The 23,273-nt window shown below is 21.9% G+C and overlaps 5 protein-coding genes across 5 annotated transcripts; 1 reads left to right on the top strand and 4 right to left on the bottom strand.

The window, feature by feature from the left end:
- Positions 1 to 2,569: 2,569 nt before the first annotated feature.
- On the bottom strand, positions 2,570 to 4,027 carry PCHAS_1041500 (lysophospholipase, putative; the record flags this gene model as incomplete). The annotated part of the gene is made up of 1 exon (XM_016798486.1): positions 2,570 to 4,027. One exon carries the CDS (start codon positions 4,025 to 4,027, stop codon positions 2,570 to 2,572), a length of 1,458 nt encoding a protein of 485 aa, XP_016655687.1.
- A 3,121-nt stretch (positions 4,028 to 7,148) lies between these two features.
- PCHAS_1041600 (lysophospholipase, putative) lies at positions 7,149 to 8,543 on the bottom strand (the record flags this gene model as incomplete). Its single annotated transcript, XM_016798487.1, has 1 exon — positions 7,149 to 8,543. One exon carries the CDS (start codon positions 8,541 to 8,543, stop codon positions 7,149 to 7,151), a length of 1,395 nt encoding a protein of 464 aa, XP_016655688.1.
- A 3,608-nt stretch (positions 8,544 to 12,151) lies between these two features.
- On the bottom strand, positions 12,152 to 13,492 carry PCHAS_1041700 (lysophospholipase, putative; the record flags this gene model as incomplete). The annotated part of the gene is made up of 1 exon (XM_735270.2): positions 12,152 to 13,492. One exon carries the CDS (start codon positions 13,490 to 13,492, stop codon positions 12,152 to 12,154), a length of 1,341 nt encoding a protein of 446 aa, XP_740363.2.
- Positions 13,493 to 18,327: 4,835 nt separating this feature from the next.
- On the top strand, positions 18,328 to 19,594 carry PCHAS_1041800 (haloacid dehalogenase-like hydrolase, putative; the record flags this gene model as incomplete). The annotated part of the gene is made up of 2 exons (XM_016798488.1): positions 18,328 to 18,399; positions 18,494 to 19,594. The coding sequence occupies 2 exons, from the start codon at positions 18,328 to 18,330 to the stop codon at positions 19,592 to 19,594; spliced, it is 1,173 nt and encodes a 390-aa protein (XP_016655689.1).
- Positions 19,595 to 20,665: 1,071 nt separating this feature from the next.
- PCHAS_1041900 (fam-a protein) lies at positions 20,666 to 22,172 on the bottom strand (the record flags this gene model as incomplete). The annotated part of the gene is made up of 6 exons (XM_016798489.1): positions 20,666 to 20,761; positions 20,920 to 21,141; positions 21,246 to 21,355; positions 21,495 to 21,564; positions 21,656 to 21,896; positions 22,045 to 22,172. 6 exons carry the CDS (start codon positions 22,170 to 22,172, stop codon positions 20,666 to 20,668), a joined length of 867 nt encoding a protein of 288 aa, XP_016655690.1.
- Positions 22,173 to 23,273: the final 1,101 nt, after the last annotated feature.

The following is a 23,273-nucleotide window of genomic DNA, read 5'->3' on the forward strand; positions in this document are numbered from 1 at the left end:
TTTTGCGTCTATAAATGTTGATTAAATATATACATCATTCCAGTGTTTTTATCCCCAAATTAATTCCAAATATGTACCCTCCCAGAGGGAAACAACCATTAATATGAAATGGTCACATAACATATATTTCCATAAAGTATAATATATATAATTGCGTGCTAATATGATTAAAATAAAATGCCTTTGTTGCATATATTAATGTAGATATTGACTATATATGAAGTTGTAGTATCTATTATATAAGACCTATTAATCCATACCTATATTGAATTGTGCCTTTCTATCTTGATGGAAATATTTATTTAGTAAAACTTATTATTTGGGTTACTATTATTTTGATTAAATTATATTATACAAACTGAACTATAATAACAAAACTATATATGTAGCAATGAATTATAATAAACTCATTTTGAATATTCCTCTACATTACAATATATATCCATATTAATATGTGTGTTTTTAAAATTAATTAAACATATTACCAGTATACAATAGATAGTCCTGAAATATAGATGCATGGATATCGATCGAGATTCGACAATACAACGATATCTATAAAAATGTTTTATGCATATAACATTTTTAATAATACAATAAAAATTGAACTACATATACAATATTTTAAGTTTTATAGTTTTGAGATATAAATAAATTATATTTAAAATAGTTAAAATATAAAATATGAATATATTAATAAATTTTCATATCATATTATGTTTTAATAATTATAAATAATATGGTAGATAGAACTAGAGTTATTATTATATGCATATACATATAAAATAGTAAAATATTATACTAATAACTAATATTGGAATATTATTTATTGTGAAGACATCATATAATTAAATACTAATACTAATTTTATCGAAAGGCATCTAATAATAAATTTTCTTTGGACTAACAATATTTATATTATGTTATTATATATATACAAGTTTATAAATTTATACTTTAAATATATTGTTATTACGAAATAATATATATGTTATAAAATTTTATACATTAAAATAATGAAACAAGGAAAATTACTAATAGGCTTAAAGTATTACTCTTGAGTGCATTAATTGTCTCATTGCAGCATACAATGGTATATCATCAAGAATAATAATAATGGATGGGTATGCTACTAAATACAAAAAATATGTTATGTTTATTTGGTACACTATGGGAGAATAAATTCATTATATATGTTCTTAAAGGTATTATAAGATTAAAATTGTACGAATATAAAATCAAATTAACTATTACAATTTTGACTTAGTAATTTTTAATGTGGTAATGTTAGAACTAGTGCTACCAAAAAAAAATAATTATTATATTAATGATTATATAATTCTCATTAAAATTGTAGTTTTTTGTTATAAAGTATGAAATACATAATATATGCTTAGGTGATAAATATAAATGTACATTTAAAATAGTAGCCCATGCCATATTGCTTCTCAAATTAATTTATCATTCCAACCAAAGTATGAATACAATTTTAAAATGAGATTGTGCGAAAACGATTACATTTATTTTATTTATTGTTTAAATACAGAGGTTATCTGTTAATGTTTTAAGCTTATTGCTGAGTATGTAAATGCCAAAATAAACACAATCTATAATAAGTAAATTGTTAATAAAAGACTCATATATTTATTTACATGAAAAATATTATGGCTTATTTACATTATTGTATATAATTTGTGAAAGAATATTCCGAAAATAATTAATAATTGAAATACGATTGATTCATTTGCTATAATTAAAGTATTTATTATTTGTATGTGTATAATTTTATATTATATGCGCATGTTTATAAAATACATAATTGTGCATTTTTAATGTACATTCTGTCTTGTAACTTATTTTTATCTTTGTTTTATTATTGATAATTCTACAAATATATTTGTATCAACCACAGTGAATGGAATAACTTCTACACGACCAAATTAATCAAATACATTATAAATGAACCTATATTACATATACAAATTATTAACATTATTAATTTAAGAAATCGGTTGTCTATTTTCATTATGGGATAAATATATTCACTAAGTGATTCTATTATACAAAAAAACATATATACACATCTAAATAATGTTTTCCCACAAATTTACGTAGTAATACTTATCAAATTTAAATTGCTTCAACAGCACTTTAATTTAAAAATGATATTCAATACTAAATTTGATTCTTCATTTTTGCCTTTAAAATTGTCTTACATATAAAGAAACTGCAAATAATAAATATAAATGGTTATTATTTTAATTATTCTTTTATTAATTATAAGAAAATAAAAGTTAATTATAAGTTATTATATAATTAATTTTAATTTGTATGAATTCATAAATTAACATTATATAAATATCCATTCAAACTGCAAATAAAACAATTATATACAAATTTAATTTAAAAAACAATTTAAACAACAAAGAACATATATATAATGTAAAAAGATATAATATATTTATTATTGTCTTTTCTTGTTTTAATTTAAAAAATTCATCAAAAACGTTACATTTATATTTATAAAAATACAAAACAATAATTAATATAAGGATTATTAAAGCATATTCTATATCTCATTTTCTTTTTTTTCTTCGATTTCATGTCTTATTTTATGTCTTATTTTATGTTTTATTTCATCTTTTATTTCATGTTTTATTTCATCTTTTATTTCATGTTTTATTTCATGTTTTATTTCATCTTTTATTTCATGTTTTATTTCATCTTTTATTTCATCTTTATCATTCATTCTTAAATCAGAAATCCAATCAGCAACTTTTTTCAAAACATCCTCATATCCTGGGGTTGTCGTTATAACATGATCCATGTTATCAAGAGGATAGAATTCTTTTTTATCAACCTTTGCTTTATTATAAAATGAAGATGCCCATTCATAAGAACACGCACTGTCATCTTTTGAATGCACAATTAAGAAAGGAATATCTTTTGGCATATAATTAATATCAGAATCCAATGTGACTGTTGCTTTTATAAGTTCATATACACATTTTAAATTTACTACATAATCATATATACCTTCATTATTTCTAAATACATTAATAGAAAATTTGGGGGGTTTATAATTGCGGAATTTTACCATAAGTCCTGCATGTGGTGCGATACGAGACGCGATGTTTATTATAGGTAAATAAAAATACTTAAATGATTTGTTTCCAGAATCCAATGGTACGTTTATTCTTATCATACCAGCTAAAGACACGCAACCTTTAATATTTAAATTACCTAAATAATTATAACATCTTTCATCTTTATCATTAGCACAAGAACTACCATTTGCCATAGTAGAAGCACTAGCACCGGAATTATCGGAATCATAATCATTAGCATTATTCATATCATCCACATCATTATCAGTTTTATTAATACCATTAAAGTTGCATAGCATGTTTTTTGATTTTTTATTTTTATTTGAATTTTTAGCCTTAATTCTATCTTCTTTTTCTTTCCCTAGTAATTGTAAGATTCTTAAAGCAATATTTCCACCCATCGAATGTCCAATAATATACATAGGAAGTCTTTTTTCTTTAGTTACTATATCATGAGATTCGTCATCCGTTTGATTTTCATTCGAGATTTCATCTTGAATTTGATTCATATATTGTATTACATCATTAACTATATCATCAAAGCAATTAACATTGTCTCTTAATTCATCCGATGATTGTGATCCACCATGTCCTTGGTAATCTATCCCGTATACTGAATAACCATCTTGATTAAATTTTTCAATCCAACTATATTTATACGTAAGGGCTTTATCAAATACTATTATTCTGTCTTTGGCGTACGTAAGTTGTACTCTTTCTGTCATAAAAGTTACTTGAGTATCACCTTGGAATCCATGTAATAACAGTACAATTCCTATAGGACTATTAACTATCCATCTATATGTTTTTAAAAGTAAACCATTTTTATTAAATAACCAACCTTCCTTAGGTTTACCAGCTATTTGGGATCTATTCTCCCTTAATATATTATCATCCAATTCAATTCCTTCGATTATCATTATTATGGAATATAAGAGTCTATATTACAACTAAAAATATATTTTTTATACCCCCAATATATGCATATATATATATAATTAAAATTTTACTTTTCAAAGATATGTATATAGACTATTAACACAAACAAATATACCATACTAAATCGTATTATGGCTTTATAAAAATTCATATATGCAAACTCTACGTGCATATTACATTAGCATCAAATAATATTAATAGCATTGCATGTACATTATAATAATATAGCAAATCGTAAACAAATTATAAGAAATAGAAAAAATTGTATAATTATAGTTCTTTATCTGATTTTCGATGTTATTTCGAGTATTTCATGCAGCCAGATGAAATTTCAATTGATATAATAGATTAATACAAATTATTATTTATTGGTTGTTTTCAGTATTTTATTTTTGTTTTTTTTTTAAATTTTTTAATTTCGATAGTTCAAATTTGGTTTAAGAAAAAATATATAATTTTTATTTATTATTTTTTTATTAATAAATGTTTTATATAATTCTTTTACTCAAAAAATAATAATGATCAAATGCAGTATGCATAGCATATTTATTTATAAAAGCAACGAAAAAAAAGCGACAACGAAAAAAAGGCGACAACGAAAAAAAAGCGACAACCAAAAAATATTTTTTTTTTTTCGATATAATAGCAAATATATTTAAGCTAGCATAAAAAAAAAATATATATTATTATTAATATAATTTTTTAATTGCAACAAGTATAAAATGTAATCATCCTCTCGAAAGAAAAATTACAAATAGATATAACACTTTACAACTGTTAGCGATTTATACGTTAATTATGCATTATAAGAAAATCCATAAAAATATTTCATTTTTTTTTATTTAAAATAATAAACATTTTATTTATCGTAAAATTATTGTATAAAATTAATAATATAATGCTAAAATCTATGATATAATTTTAACCGTAAATTTTATAAACATATATAAAAAGTTAATTTTTTCATTTTATGGGTATATAATTTTGATTATCATCACAATTGAGTCAATATATACTTTTATATTTAATATAAATTAACAAAATAAAAACGATCCAAAATAGCAGAAAAAAAAATTGAATCTATATTTTTACATATTCTCAAAATATATATATGATAGTGTTTATAAGGGGTATTTTTTGTAATATTTTAAACTATCAAGGCGTAAAAAAACAAATGTATTTAATACATTTTATTATATAATTTGGCCGATATATTATAGCCATAAAAACATTATGCTATATTTTTTCATAAAAATACACGCTATATAAAATGCATTAAATTCGGTTTGAGGAATATTATTAATTAAGAACGAAGATAATTAGACGTAAAATAGTAAATAAAATGTTTAATAAGTTGTTTTTCTCTATGCTTTATATTATGGGTTTTGATTTGGGTTAGGGTTCAGGTTTAGAGTTGTGTTTTTGGGGGGCCAGGGTTCTGTACTATAGGTTATAGATTTGTTCTATCGAATCTATGCTTTGTGTTAGGGCTACAATTTGATTGTTCTATTTATAACTTAATAATATTTATTTGTATATAAATGGTGATTAAATATGCATACCATCTCAGTATGTTTAATCTCGCGATGATGTCTAAATATGCAACCAAAAAAGGGGCATACCCATTAATATGAAAGGGGTAGCAAAACATATTTTCCATACGTTATAATACTTCTTTCTAATTCGGCCACATATATCAAATGTGACAATATTATATCTTCACGCTTTATATTTTATTGCTAATTTTTGATTAACTATATATAAGAACCCTTATTATTTATTATATAAGGCATGCTTGCCCATAGTTATATTGATTTATGCATATCATAATATATAATGCATTTCTATGCTTGGTGAAAATATTTATTTAGTAAAACTTAATATTTGTGTCGCTATTATTTTGATTTAAATTACAACATTCCCAACCCCAATATATAGTAATTTTATATATGAGGCTATAACATATAATTAGATTCATTTGGAATATTTGTCTACAATATAGAATACCTTCAGGTTAATATGTATATGCTTAATATTAAATAAACACATTACAATATATAGTAGGTATCCATCAAATATATACGTATAAAATATCAGGGTTTATGTGGTAATGTTTTAAGCTTATTGCTGAATATGTAAATGCCAAAATAAACACAATTTATAATAAGTAAATTGTTAATAGAAGACTCATATATTTATTTACATGAAAATTAATTTGACTTATTTACATTATTGCTTATGATTTGTGAAAGAATGCTTCGAAAATAATTAATTGAAACAAGATTGGTCCGTTAGCTATAATAATAGTATTTATTATTTGTATGTGTATAATTTTATATTATATACACATGCTTATAAAATACATAATTGTGCATTTTTTATGTATATTTTGCCTTATAACTTATGCTTGTGTTTGCTTTATTATTGACGATTTTACAAAATATATTTGTTTCAAACGCAGTAAATGAAATAGATTCTACATGGAAAAATTAATCTAAATACATTATAAATGAACCTATATTACATATACAAAGTAGTAATGCTATTATTTAAGAAATCGGCTGTCTATTTTCCTTATGAAATACATACATTTATTAAAAAATATTATTATATAAAAAAGCATATATGAGCATCTAAAGAATTTTTTCCACAAAATTTCGCAATAATACTTATCCAATTTAAATTGCTTCAACAGCATTTTATTTAAAAATGGTATTCAATACTAAATTTGATTCTTCATTTTTTTGTCCTTAAAATTGCCTTACATATAAAAAGACAGTAAATAGTAAATGTTTATTACTTTAATTACCCTTTTATTAATTAAAAAAACACAAAAACTAATTAAAAGTAAAGTTATTATATAATTAATTTTAATTCGTATGAATTCACAAATTAATAATATATATATGCATTCAAATTGCAACTAAAACAATTATATACAAATTTAATTTAAAAAACAGTTGAAATAACAAAAAACATATACATAATGTAAAAAGATAAAATATATTTATTATCATCTTTTCTTGTTTTGACTTAAAAAATTCATCAAAAAGTTGCATTTATGATTACAAAAATACAAAACAATAATTAATATAAGCATTATTAAACTGCATTATATATTTCATTTTCTTTCTTTTCTTCTATTTCATGTCTTATTTTTTGTTTTATTTTATGTTTTATTTTAGGTTTTATATCATGTTTTATTTTAGGTTTTATATCATGTTTTATATCATGTTTTATTTCATCATTATCATTCATTCTTACATCAGAAATCCAATCAGCAACTTTTTTCAAAACATCCTCATATCCTGGGTTTGTCGTTATAACATGATCCATGTCATCAAGAGAATATAATTCTTTTTTATCAGTCTTTGCTTTATTACAAAATGAAGCTGCCCATTCATAAGAACACATACTGTCATCTTTTGAATGCACAATTAAGAAAGGAATATCTTTTGGCATATAATTAATATCAGAATCCAATGTGACTGTTGCTTTTATAAGTTCATATACACATTTTAATTCTAGTCCATTATTATTATTATGTATATTAACAGAATATGTGGGGGGGTTATGACGGCGGAAATTTACCAAAAGTCGTGCATCTGGTGCGATCTGAGACGCGTAGTTTATTATAGGTAAATAAAAATCATTAAATGATTTGTTTCCAGAATCGAATGGTATGTTTATTCTTATCATACCAGCTAAAGACACGCAACCTTTAATATTTAAATTATCTAAACAATTATAACATCTTTCATCTTTATTATTAGCACAAGAACTACCATTTGCCATAGTAGAAGCACTAGCACCGGAATTATCGGAATCATAATCATTAGCATTATTCATATCATCCGCATCATTATCAGTTTCATTAATATCATTAAAGTTGCATAACATGGTTTTTGAATCTTTAGCCTTAATTCTATCTTCTTTTTCTTTCCCTAGTAATTGTAAGATTCTTAAAGCAATATTTCCACCCATCGAATGTCCAATAACATACATAGGAAGTCTTTTTTTTTTAGTTGGTACTATATCATGAGATTCGTCATCCGTTTGATTTTCATTCGAGATATCATCTTGAATCTCATTCATATATTGTATTACATCATCAACTAGATCATTAAAGCAATTAACACTGCCTCTTATTTTTCCCGGTGATTGTGATCCACCATGTCCTTGCAAATCTATTCCATATACTGAATAATTATTTTGATTAAATTTTTCAATCCAACTACCTTTATACGTAAAGCCTTTATCATAAAATTTCATTCCTTTATTGGAATATACAGTTTGTACTGCTTCTTTCATAAAAGTTAATTGAGTATTACCTTGGAATCCATGTATTAACAGTACAATTCCTATAGGATTATTAACTAGCCATCTATATGTTTTTAAAAGTAAACCATTTTTATTAAATAACCAACCTTCCTTAGGTTTACCAGCTAGTTTGTATTTTGCATTTCTGAATAAATTTTTAAATCTAAAATTATCCATTATCAATATTATGGAATATAGCAATCTATATTATAACTAAAAATATATATTTTATAGCCCAAATATATGCATATATAATATATATAATTAAAATTTTACTTTTCAAATATATGTATATAAGATTATTAACACAAAAAAATGTATCATACTAAATAATATTATGGTTGTATATAAATTTATATATGCAAACTCTACACATATTACATTAATATCAAATAATATTAATAGAATTGGATGTATATTATAATAATATAACAAATCATAAACAAATTACACGAAACGGAAAGAATATATAATTATAGTTCTTTATTTTATTTTTGAATTTTTTTCGAGATTTCATGCAGCCAGATGAAATTTCAATTGATATAATAGATTAATACAAATTATTATTTATTGTTTGTTTTCAGTATTTTATTTTTGTTTTTTTTTAAATTTCTTAATTTCGATAGTTCAAATTTGGTTTAAGAAAAAATATATAATTTTTATTTATTATTTTTTTATTAATAAAGGATTTATATAATTCTTTTACTCAAAAAATAATAATGAACAAACACAATATGCGTAGCATATTATTTATGAAGGCAACGAAAAAAAACAACAACCAAAATTTTTTTTTTTTTTTTTTCGATATAATAGCAAATATATTTAAGCTAGCATAAAAAAAAAATATATATTATTATTAATATAATTTTTTAATTGCAACAAGTATAAAATATAATCATCCTCGCGAAAGAAATATTACAATAGATATAACACTTTACAACTGTTAATGATTTATACGTTAATTATACATTATAAGAAAACCCATAAAAATATTTCATTTTTTTTTATTTAAAATAATAAACATTTTATTTATCGTAAAATTATTGTATAAAATTAATAACATAATGCTAAAAACTATGATATAATTTTAACCGTAAATTTTATAAGCATATTTAAAAAGTGATTTTTTTCATTTTATGTGTTTATAATTTTGATGATTATCACATTTGAGTCAATATATACTTTTATATTTAATATAAATTAACAAAATAGAAACAATCCAAAATAGCAGAAAAAAAAATTGAATCTATATTTTTACATATTCTCAAAATATATATATGATAATGTTTTTAAGGGTTACCTTTCGTAATATTTTAAATTATCAATACGTGAAAAAACAAATGTTCTTAATACATTTTATTATTTAATATTGGCCGATATATTATAGCCATAAAAATATACGCTATATAAAATGCATTAAATTAGGTTTGAGGAATGTTATTAATTAAGAACGAAGATAATTAGACGTAAAATAGTAAATAAAATGTTTAATAAATTGTTTTTCTTTATGCTTTATATTTTGGGTTTTGTTTTGGGAACCCATATTTTGGGATAGGGTTTTGTACTATGGGTTATCGTTTTGTTCTATGGAATTTATGTTTTGGGTTATGGCTATATTTTTATTAATTTATTTATAATTTGATAATATTTATTGGTCTAAAAATGTTGATTAAATATGTATACCATCTCTGTATGATTAATCTCAAGATTATGGCCAAATATACGTCACCTCGAAGGAACATAGCTATTAATATGAAAGAGGTTGCATAGCATTTTTTCATAAGTTATAATAAGTATAATTGAGTGTTAATATTGATTTAATATGATAAAAATAAAGTGTCTATATTGTATATATTAATATAAATATTGGCTATATAGAACTTTCTAACCCATAGCTATATTGAATTATGTATATCATAATATCTATTCATTTCTTTATTTAATGAAACATTTTATTTATTAAACTTATTATTTGTACCATATTTATTTTAATTTAAATCGCATTTTGATAACCTAACTGTAGCAATAACATAAAATATGGTGTCATAGTTATAATATGTTCCATTTGGAATAATTATCTAAATTATAATATGCCTTCAAGTTAATATATACATGGTTAGCATTAATTAAACATAATACTAATATATAATAGACAATCATAAAATACCGATTCATAAATATCGATCGTGATTCGACAATACAACGATATCTATAAAGACATTTTATGCTCTAATATTTTTAATAATACAATAAAAATCGCATTACATATACAATATTTTTTGAATTTTTAACTGTATTTGCTATTCTCTTTTTGCATTTCCTTTACATTTGTATTAAAATTAATTAACATTAATAGAATTTTCTTTATACGCTTTTATTTACTTTACATAAAGGTATAATATTCGATTATCGCTACTAATTTTAAAACTTCATAATTTTGAGGTATAAGTAAATTATATTTTAAATTAGTTAAAAGATAAAATATAAGTATATTAGTAAATTTTCTTATCATATTTTGCTTTAATAATTATACATAATATAATAGATAAAATATCGTTATTATATACCTATACATATAATATAATAAAAAACTTTACTAATATCTAATATTAAATATTGTTTTATTTTGGAAAATTCATATAAATAAATATTAATTTATCGAACGGCAAATAATAATTAATTTCTTTTGGATTAATAATATTTTTATTAGGTCATTATATATATAAGCTCTCAAATATATAATTTAAATATATTGTTATTACGAAATAATACATATGTTCTAAAATGTTATACTTTAAAACAATGAAGCAAGGAAAATTACTAATCGGCTTAAAGTATTTTTATTATGCGTATTAATTATTCCGTTGTATTATACAGTAATATAGCAGGAAGCAACAATGATAACAATAGATAAAGTATTAAATACGAAAAAGTCAATAAATTCATTTTATTCGAATCCGTTGATGTATATTAATTATAAGTATTATTTAAAACTTTGATAAAAATGAAAAGATGCAGAAAATAAAAAATGATTATTATAATTTATACTTGAGTATAATTCTAATATAGTAATATTAATACTAAAAAGTCATGCATGATCAATTCTATTAATAATTTGAATAAAAATATAGTTTTATATATTGAGCTAAATATTTCATTATAAAATATGTAGTATATAATATGCTTAGGTTCTAAGTAGCAATATGCACTAAAATGGTAAACCAGCATATATTGTTTCTAAAAGTTCATTATTACATCTAATCAAGAGTAATTGTTAAAATAATAAAAGCAAAAAATTTAAAGAAAGTTAAATGAGAGTAATTTGTTGAATTAGCTTTTATAGCTTATAATTGGAGTTCGTATTTATATATTACCAAATAGTTAATAAGAATGATAATATATATTTATATATACTAATTTTAAAGCCCGTTCAGGTGCCATGTTATTTTAATTTGTAATTATTATGTTAATTTTAATTGCCCTTTTAGTAATTACAAAAACATAAAAACTAATTAAAAGTAAAGTTATTACATAATTAATTTTAATTCGTATGAATTCACAAATTAGCATTATATATATACCTTCAAATTGCAACTAAAACAATTATATACAAATTTAATTTAAAAAACAGTTGAAATAACAAAAAACATATACATAATGTAAAAAGATATAATATATTTATTATTATCTTTTCTTTTTTTAACTTAAAAAATTTATCAAAAAGTTGCATTTATGATTACAAAAATACAAAACAATAATTAATATAAGCATTATTAAATCACATTTTATATTTCATTTTCTTTTTTGTCTTCTATTTCATGTTTTATTTCATTTTCTTTTTCATCTTGGTCATTCATTCTTAAATCAGAAATCCAATCGATAACTTTTTTTAAAACATCTTCGTTTCCTGGCGCTTCCGTTACAGCATGATCCATATTCTCAACAATATGTATATCTTTATTTTCAATTTTTGCTTTACTATGAAATGAAACCGTCCCTTCAAAACAACAAACAGTATCATCTGTTGAATGCACAAATAATACAGGAATATCTTTTGGCATATAATTAATATTACAATTCACTGTGACCGTTGCTTTTAGAAGTTCATATACATATTTAAATTTTGTTCCACTAGAATTTCTAAATTTATCATATTTATATGTATAATTAATATATTCGAAATTTTTATAATATGGGTTTGACGGAAGTATTACATTAGGCGCAACAAGGGACAGGAATCCTGCTGCAGGTAAATACAAATACTTAATTGAATTATTTCCAGCATTTCGTGTTTCATTTAATTTAAGCATACTAGATAAAGATACACAACCTTTAATATTGAATTTATCTAAATTATAGTATCCTAGATGTTTGTCACTAGAACTAGCACTTGTCATAGTAGAAGTACGAGGACCGGATTTATATGAACCATAATCACTAGAATTATTCATATCATACATATCATTACCAGTTTCATTAATATTATTAGAGTTGCATAAGTTTTTTTTGGATTTTTTATAGTTATTTGAATTCCTAGACTTAATTTTACTTTGTTTTTCTTTATTTAATACTTGTAACATTCTTAAAGCAATATTTCCTCCCATCGAATATCCAATAACATACATAGGAAGTTTTTGTTTTTTACTTGTCAATATATTATGAGATTCATCATTCATTTGATTATCATTTGAGATTTCATCGTGAATTTGATTCATATATTGTATTACATCATCAACTAAATCATCAAAAGAACTAAAGTCGCCTCTTATATTTTTCCATGCTTGTGATTCACCATGTCCTTGCAAATCTAGGGCATATACTGAATAACCATTTTGATTAAGTTTTTCAATCCAACTATCTTTATAAATATAATAATTATCAGTGTCTACTATTATGTCTTCATTGTTATTTGACATTTGTAAATTGATTTTCATAAATGTTAATCGAGTATGAGCTCTAAATCCATGTATTAACAATACAATTCCTATAGGATTATTAACTAGCCATCTATATGTTTTTAAAAGTAAACCCTTTTTATTACATAGCCAACCTATCTTAGGATCACCATCTAATTTACTTATTGTAGTACTTCTTAATTCATCATTATTCAATTCAATTTCCTCCATCCCTCATATTGTGGAATATAACAATTCATGATACAACTAAAAATATATTTCTTTATAGCCAAAACATACGGATATACATATAATTAAAATTTTACTTTTCAAATATATGTATATAGATTGTTAACAAAAAATATATATCATACTAATAATATTATGACGGTATATAAATTTGTATATGCAAACTCTACATCATATTACATTCATATCAAATAATATTAACGGGATTGGATGTATAATATAACAAATCATAAACAAATTACAAGAAACAGAAAGAATATATAATTATAGTTGTTTATTTTATTTTCGAAGTTATTTCGAGTATTTCATGCAACCAGATGAAATTTCAATTGATATAATAGATTAATACAAATTATTATTTACTGTTTGTTTTCAGTATTTTATTTTTGTTTTTTTTTAAATTTCTTAATTTCGATAGTTCAAATTTGGTTTAAGAAAAAATATATAATTTTTATTTATTATTTTTTTATTAATAAATGTTTTATATAATTCTTTTACTCAAAAAATAATAATGATCAAATGCAATATGTATAGCATATTTATTTATAAAAGCACCGAAAAAAAAACGACAACCAAAAAATATTTTTTTATATTTATACCAACTTAAGTATACTTGTTATTTTATCGAAATACCAATTAAAAAAAATATATATATTATTAATATAATTTTTTAATTATAACAAGTATAAAATATAATAATTCCCTAGGAAGGAATACTATTAATAAATATAATACTTTACAACTGTTAATGATTTGTGACATTAATTATGCATTATAAGAAAAAATATAAAAATATTTACATTTTTTTTTATTTAAAATAATAAACATTTTATTTACCTCAAAATTTTTGTCTACAATTAATAACATATTGATAAAAATTATTATATAATTTTAATCATAAGCTTTACAAACATATTTAAAAAAACATTTTTTTCATTTTGTGCTCATAATTTAGATTATTATCACAATTGAGGCAATATATACTATTATATTTAGCATATACTAACAAAATAAAAACGATCCAAAATAGCAGAAAAAAAATTGAATCTCTATTTTTAAATATTCTCGAAATATATATATGATAGTGCTTTTAAGGGTTATTTTTTGTAATATTTTAAACTATCAAGACGTAAAAAAACAAAAGTGTTTAATACATTTTATTATTTAATATTTGTCTATATATTATAAACCCTAAAAAATAGGGTTCAGGTTTAGAGCTGCATTTTGGGAATCGTATTGTGGGTCACGGTTCTATATTATGGGTTATCGTTTTGTTCTATGGGATTTATGTTTCGGATTAGGGCGATATTTTTATTAATTTATTTATAATTTGATAATATTTATTGGTCTTTGAATACTAATTAAATATATGTATTATCTCCATATGTTTAGTCTCGAGATGGTGTCTAAATGTGCACCCTCTAAAGGGATATAGCCATTAATATGAGAGGGGTCGTATAACACATTTTCCATACGCTATAATACTTTCATATATTTCATTCGTATATATTAAATTTGGAAATATTATAACTTTACATTTTATATATTATTGCTAATTATTAGCTAAATATATACAAGAAGCCTTATTATTTATTATATAAGACATTCTAGCCCATAACTGTATTGAATCATGCATAGAACAATTTGTTTCTTTATTTGATGAAATATTTTATTTAGTAAAACATATAGTTTGTGTCATTATTATTTTAATTTAAATCGTATTGTATAACTGAACAATATAATAATCTTATATATGAAGTTATAATACATAATTCGATTCATTTGGAAAATTTATCTACATTATAATGTACCTTCAGGTTAATGATTATATTTTTAATGTTAATTAAACACATTATAAATTAATTATAGATAATAAAATATAGATTCGCAAAATATCTATCAATATTCGATAATATAACAATGTCTATAAAATATTATTATATTTCTAACACTTTTAATAATACAATAAAAATTGAACTATATATACAATACTTCTTAAGTTTTATAGTTTTGAAGTATGTATAAATTAAATTTTAAAATATTTAAAAAACAAAATATAAGCATGTTAATAAAATTTCATATCATATTTTGTTCTAATAATTATAAATAACATCATAAATAGAATATCGTTATTATATGATTATAAATATAATATTATAAAATATTCTACCAATTACTAGAATCGAAACATTATTTTATTGTTAAAAATATATGACTATCCGTATTTAAAAGAAAATATAAAATTCAAACAATAATAAATAAATTGCATTCAATTTATTTATATAAATACATAGGGCTTTTATATATGGGAGTCATTATTAAGGCACATTTATCCTATTTTTATAAAAAAATATAGAATATATTTTCTATATGAGGAAATTTCCTGTGATAATTAATGAGATACATTTATGTTTTATTTAAATAATATTTGTAAACATAAAGACAATAAAATATTTACATCCATAAATGCTTTTAATGAATATAATTAAATTTATTACAACGGTACATAAATTAGTTCTATAGAAAATACATAAAATTAATAAATATGAAGTTATTATCATTATTCTATTTATTTAATGAATAAAGTTAAAAATGAGAATCTGCATTTTAAAATAGTTTTTTTTTAATTATTATTTGTTCTTTTGAATATTCCCCAAATGTAAGCTACACACTATTTTCTTTTATTATTAATTTCAATATAGTTTTCGCATCTATCTGTTTTACATGGATTCTATATTATTGTTTCATGTATTGATAAGACACTTATGTTAAGTTAAAGAAACAATTAATATTAATTATATATTAATAAGTATTTAATTTCGTTTTAGGAATTATACTATGTAAATGAGACAATCATATACCTTGGAAGGAATGCAATAAGTTTAATAAATAATAGGATATTAGCAGATGTAGACAATCAATTTTATTTAAATAATTTTTATGAATCAAATTTGAATCTTGCATATGTTTGTAATGACGAAGGAATAAAATGTATTCAAAATGTTCTAGATAAGCGTGTAAATAAGTGTATTATCAGTAAGATGTTATTCAAATTTAAAGGCATAAATATGGGAATAAAAATTTTATTTCATAAGGTTGTGATGAAATTATCAAAAATTCCAAAGAAAAAAAATAAGTTAATGGTGGGCTACCAGTGGAACAAACACAATATAAGACAATAAAAAAGTATATACCTTTTTCGGTGTGAAAATATATGCCATTTAAGCAATTGACAAGTGGCACGGGTACTTTAAATATGGATTATGACAACTTTGAAAACGAATATAATGAAATTCTTTAACGATATAATTATAAGGAATTAAAATACGATACATTTCTTAAAAATGCGCTAAATATCATATTTAAATTGGAAATATTTAACATAACATTTATTTTGGAAGTGTTTGGACATATGGTGTTGGAGTACCATTTGGGATTTTAATTGAAATTGGTTTGAGTTTACAGTTATTGGAACATTACAATTTATGAAAATAGACAGAAAAATGAAAAATGAATTAACATAACCTTTGTTCATTATAATTTTTTTTATTTATTAAATATTACACTTTGTCAATAATCATAAAAATAAATATATTCATATCTTATGACCCCGGAAATACAGGATACTGTTTTACGCGATTTATTTGAATTAATTTATTCATATTTGATATAATTTGTTGGATTATGCTATTTTTAAATATTATTATATAAGTTTAGTATAATGTTTTATTTAAAAATGAAAAAGCATATATTATATATAAAAGAAAAACAAGGATTATATTAATGGCTATATATTTTATCTTAATTTATTGTTTTTTCCATTAAGATCAAATGATATTTAGTTATATAAGTATATAATTCATTGATATGTTTTAAATGATAAATATACACCATTAATTAAAAAATATAGATGGTGTGCTTCTCCAAGTTAATTAGTTTCTTATCATTATATCGAAAACATGATATAAGGATTATACTATAAACTATTGCAATTGAAAAAATCATCAAATAAAAAATGATATTTTGAAAGTGCTGTTAAATACTTAAAATAATGGAAAGGCTAATTATATAAAAAAATATGGTAAAATTCAATTAAGAAAAAGGAAATAATAATTCAAGTTATATATGAAAATATAATAATACAAAAAATTATAAAATGATGCTAAGAAAAAAATATATAGCTAAACTCAATTGAGCTATTTCAATTTAGTATTATTTTTGATATTATTAGGCTTTGATGCGCCAACAAAATAATTAGACATATCATGCTCATTTTATGGATGTGTGCCATTAATTTAATTATATATTACAATTAAAAATAAATACAAACTGTTGGATCGACAATATATTTTTTTTTGAATAAATAATATATTTTTTTTGAACAAATAATATATTTTTTTTGAACAAATAATATATTTTTTTCCATAATAACATATTTTTTTCCATAATAACATATTTTTTTCCATAATAACATATTTTTTTCCATAATAACATATTTTTTTCCATAATAACATATTTTTTTCCACAATAATATATATTTTTTTTGAAGACTAATTTAAACAAATAATAATTAAATTGTATTATTAAACATTTAACAATATTTTTTATGAAAATTTCATATATTTATAGCTTTATATACAAATTAATGTAAAATAACCAATGGTATTATATATAGTAAATTGACATAATTAATACGAAATATCATACGTACAAATATAAGTAAATAAAACTAGTATGATATTTTATATATAAAAAGACAATTTTTTTTATTTTAAAATTTTTTATGGAATTAAAAAAATTAAATATATACTGGAAAAATGAATCCCAAATTAATACAAATAAGTTTATCTCTTCTTTTAATGTGCTTATGCAACGCACACGATAACGGGGTAAAACATTGCATATTAAATTATAATATGGTTGCGTTTTACATTATAAAATAAAATTTAATTTTAAATATATTCAAAATTTATGCATTTTTAGAAAAAAAATAAAAATGAAGCTAGGATTACAAAATCGAATCGATTGGCATCAGAACTCGAAAACGATGAAGTAGGAGTAGAAGTACATGACGACCAACCATTTTATAAAGACCAACCAATTTATAAAGAGCAACCAATTTATAAAGAGCAACCAGTTTATGAGGATCAATCAAATTATGAAGACCAACCAGGTTATGACGATCAATCACTTTATGAAGGGCAACAAAATCATGAAGTGCTCGCCGTAAGAGATAAAAATGGGAAGCCCGTCGATAAAAATAATTTAAAAAATAATATAAAAATCGTTTTTATCGATTTAGATGGAACATTATTAAATGATCGACATAAAGCATCCAAATTAAATATCGAAAGTTTAGCAAAGGCACAAAATAAAGGAATAAAAATAGCTATTTCTACTGGTCGTCCAATGTTTTCAGCTAATGGTGTAATAGGAGAAGATGCTAAAAAAAATAATTTAAGTTTAATGCCAGGAATATATTTAAACGGCTGTGTCACTTATGGACCTAATGGTGAGAACATAATTGATAATTATATGGATGAAAAATTAGTGATGGATATATATAATTTTTCAAAGGAAAACAATTTACTTAGACGTATGATTTGGTATAGTTCAGAAAAAGCATATGCATTTGAAATTAATGAATATATTTATGAATATCTGGCTGTTGAACCTATAATGCCTGATATTATTGATGAAGAAACATTAAAAAAGACAAAAATATACCAAATTTTGATTAGATTAGATAAAGAAAACTTATCAAGTGTAATAAAAATGTATCAAGACAAATTTTCGGATCGAATTTCTGTAGCGAATTCATTTAAAACATATATGGAATTGTTTCATCCTAATACAAATAAATTTGAAGGCGTAAAAGCATTATGCAAGCATTTCGATATAAGTTTAAATGATGCATTAGCTATAGGAGATGGGGACAACGATATTGAGATGTTACAAGGCGTGGAAACTTCAATATCAGTACAGAATGCTCCTAGTGAAATAAAGGAATGCGCAAAATATGTAGCTCCATCAAACAATGATGATGCGGTACATCATGCATTACGAACATTTTGTGGCATTTAAAATAAAAAACCGAAAGAGATAAGCATATATATAAAATGTTACGAAATTCAAATAATAATAATTAAATGGATCTTTATGAATCCTATTATTTTCATTATCCTTTCCAGTATTATAATATATATTATTATCAATATTGTTATTAATTTTTTTAATTAAATATTGTTTTTGTTCTCCTTCTACGTTTCTATGCAATAATATATGTTTATGTTGTGTTTTCACATTTTATGGCTTGTTTATTGTTTTTATTATTGTTTTCGTTATTGTTTTTGTTATTGTTTTTGTTTGTTTAGTAACCTTTATTGGTAGAGTTGCAATTTTCTACTATATATATTGAAGTGTGCCAGCAAATATATACATAAATGTAGGTTTTATGAAAGGAAAAATAGTATGTTTAGTTTACTTGTTTTTTAACTTTTAATTTTTAATTTTTGGTTAAGGGTGTGTTTTGTGGAACCCATATATGGGTTAGGGTTATGTATCATATTACATTTAATTTTGTATAATTTTTAATAATTTGTTAATATTTATTAGTTTAAGGAATTGTTTTAAATATACATAAGAAATAAGTTATTAAAAGTGATAGAATAAGTTGTAGTTTATATTAGTATTTATTATTTTGATTTTGTAAAAGATTTGAAAGACAAACATTAAGGAAAAAATATAAATAATAAAGATAAAAACAAATGATAAGCGTGTTAATTGAGGATGGTGATCGATATATTTTATGACATTTCTATATTGTGAGACAATTAATTATTAACAAGTTTTAAGTTTTATGATAATAACAAAAGTACGAAAAATAAATTTTTAACGTTAAAAAAGCGATTAAACTAATATAAAAGACAATTACATAGAAAATATAATTGAATTATAGCATTAATTATTTAATATATTTTAATTAAAAAAAAACAATAAATTACATAATAAACAATCATTTTAAAACGATCAAAATGTTGTGGTGGTAATTTAAATAGGCATTACGCATAGAGGTAAATTAATTTTATTAATTTATGTATCCCAATATTAAAGTGTTGAAAGACTTTTACTTGGAGGGTATTGTTAATTAATAGATTAAATGCGTTGTGCTAAGTTTAGAATATTTGTATATGTAAGATCTCTTTCTCTTTTGTTGTAGGCAGACTCGGCAGAATTGGCACCATCATAGATCTACGAAAAAAAATGAATAAATATATAAAATATGTTAATATTTTGCGTGTGAATATCATATAATATACGACTTATACAAAAGTGCATTTTATATAAATGTTAAAATGTGAAAAATGAGAAAAAAAATGATTATGTTAGTATTTTTTGAGGTTTCTTACAGCGTTGATATAAGTAACATGAACTTGATCATTGTCGCCGCTTTTAATTACAAATCCGGATATGTTATCACCTAATTTGGTTAATGCATCCTCAGGATCAATGCCAGTTTCGATTGGTTTTACATTGGAGTACAGTTCTTTCATATCAGTTTCTTGATTGATTTCAATGTTATCATTTATAATTCTTGATGGACATAGAATTACAGTTATGTTATTTGATGTCTACAAAATTAATGAATAAAAAAATATATGTATTGTATAAATTAATGTATAATAATATGAATAATAAAATTTTTAGAAAAATAATGGAAAATAAATGTCCTTACATTAAGTACTGCGCCTAAAGCATATTTTTTTATGGGAGGTGTATAATTAGGATCTATGCTTTGTTTTTCAAACAAGTATAAATCTTTCCAGTATGCACGAGAAATAATTCCTAAAAAATGATTATTTTGGAAATATAAATGAAATATTATAAATATAACAAAATAATAGACAAAGAACAGTAAAATTGAAAGATGTGTAAATAGTGATAATCACATATTAAACTCATTAATTGATTATTTTTTATGTACCATTAATAATCTTGCTACCCGATTCTTGGTTCTTATTGAAATTCCAAATCTTCCATAATAAATCATTGTACTAATGAAAAAAAAACATATGGATAAATGTAATAATGATTATTTAATTTTAAGTTATTTTTATATGTTAAATATTGTTTGGTATTTGATACTTTAGAGGCAGATGGGATTGTAACATGAAGCCTTCCAATATCCATATTTCCAATTTTCTTAGAATATATAGTACTATTTTTATTTTCTGTAGAATAGGCAGAATAATCATTTACATCAGTCTCAGAAAGTTTTAGTAAAAGTTTTGAAGCTTGATTTGCATGCTTTAGTGATAGTAAAACTTCATGATAGTCAATATACTTCTGGCCCTTGGGTCCTTGATATATTCCATTCTCAATATGACTGGTGAAAGTGATAATATTTTTAATGGGTAAAAAAAGAAAGAAATGAATTTATAGATGGAATTATTAACATTCAGTAATTATGAAGGCATGCGTTTGAAGAATATGCATATTTCTATTATATGTATATATTTTCCACTTTTTCATACATCCTTTTTTGGCGGGGGGAGTTGGTAACATCAGAATTTGCAGCAGCTTCGCTTGCAAATATTACATTTTGCATATATCCTGCTAGACTTAAAATTGCTAAAGCGACCTTAATATATGATTTATTCATTTTTGTATTTGATAAGTAAAATATTAATTTAAAAAATGTAAAAAGACGTTATATAAGTATATTTAAAATAGAAGGAAAAGAATATGCGAAAAATTTATAAATATTTAAAAATAAAAAATAAATTTATTATAATTATTTAAACGAAAATTATTTAAATGAACTCATTGCAATGGAGGACAAATAACACCACAAAATATAGAGCATCTCAAATATTATTATTTTAATTTTTATAGATTATAATAATATTTAAAAAAGTAGCTTTAATTATATATAATATATTTTGTATGTTACGCGTTACGGGCATATCCATTTTTTTTTATAGTTGGCTAGTCAAAAATATATATATAGGACTTTACATGCGGTTACTATATGCATCTTGAAAAAAAAAACATATTCATATATCCGGGCATTATTTAATGAAAACTGGCAATTTAAATATAAAGAGAGCAACGGTATAAAAAATAAATATTCATTTTAATGTAATTTTCCCAATATATGATTTGGGATAGGTATTATTATATATATATTTGTAATGAATAATAAACGAGTATAGCGGAGTACATATTAGTAATTGTATAAAATATATAGTTATTGTTTTGTTATTTTTCACCTTTATTTGAGTATACACATTTTTTATATTTTTATGTATTAATGAATTTAATTTATATGAAAAAAAATATATTATATATATATGGTTGCAACAATTACAACTACAATAACAATATTCCAATTCATCATAATAACACTATGGTAAATTTTCTGTTATGGTTAATCACAGGTTTTGCAATTTTATTTTTTATTTTTAATCTTAATACAACTGCTCCAATATTATTCGCTAGATGTTCAAAACCCTATATTGTTGGTGATAATAATGATACACATTATTTCTTGCAAATTGACACAAATTATAATAAAATATTTTTTTATGTAACAAAATTAAATATAAATATAAAAAATAAAACAATATAAAATATAAAAAAATATATAAAATAAAATTAAATAAAAATGCAATAAAATAAAATTTTAAAATAAACTATAGAATATTTATATACGATTTTTTTTTTAATTATATTTTTCTTAATGGCAAGTTGTTCAAAATAA

This window comes from Plasmodium chabaudi (assembly GCF_900002335.3).
Source record: "Plasmodium chabaudi chabaudi strain AS genome assembly, chromosome: 10".
Lineage (NCBI taxonomy): Eukaryota > Apicomplexa > Aconoidasida > Haemosporida > Plasmodiidae > Plasmodium > Plasmodium chabaudi.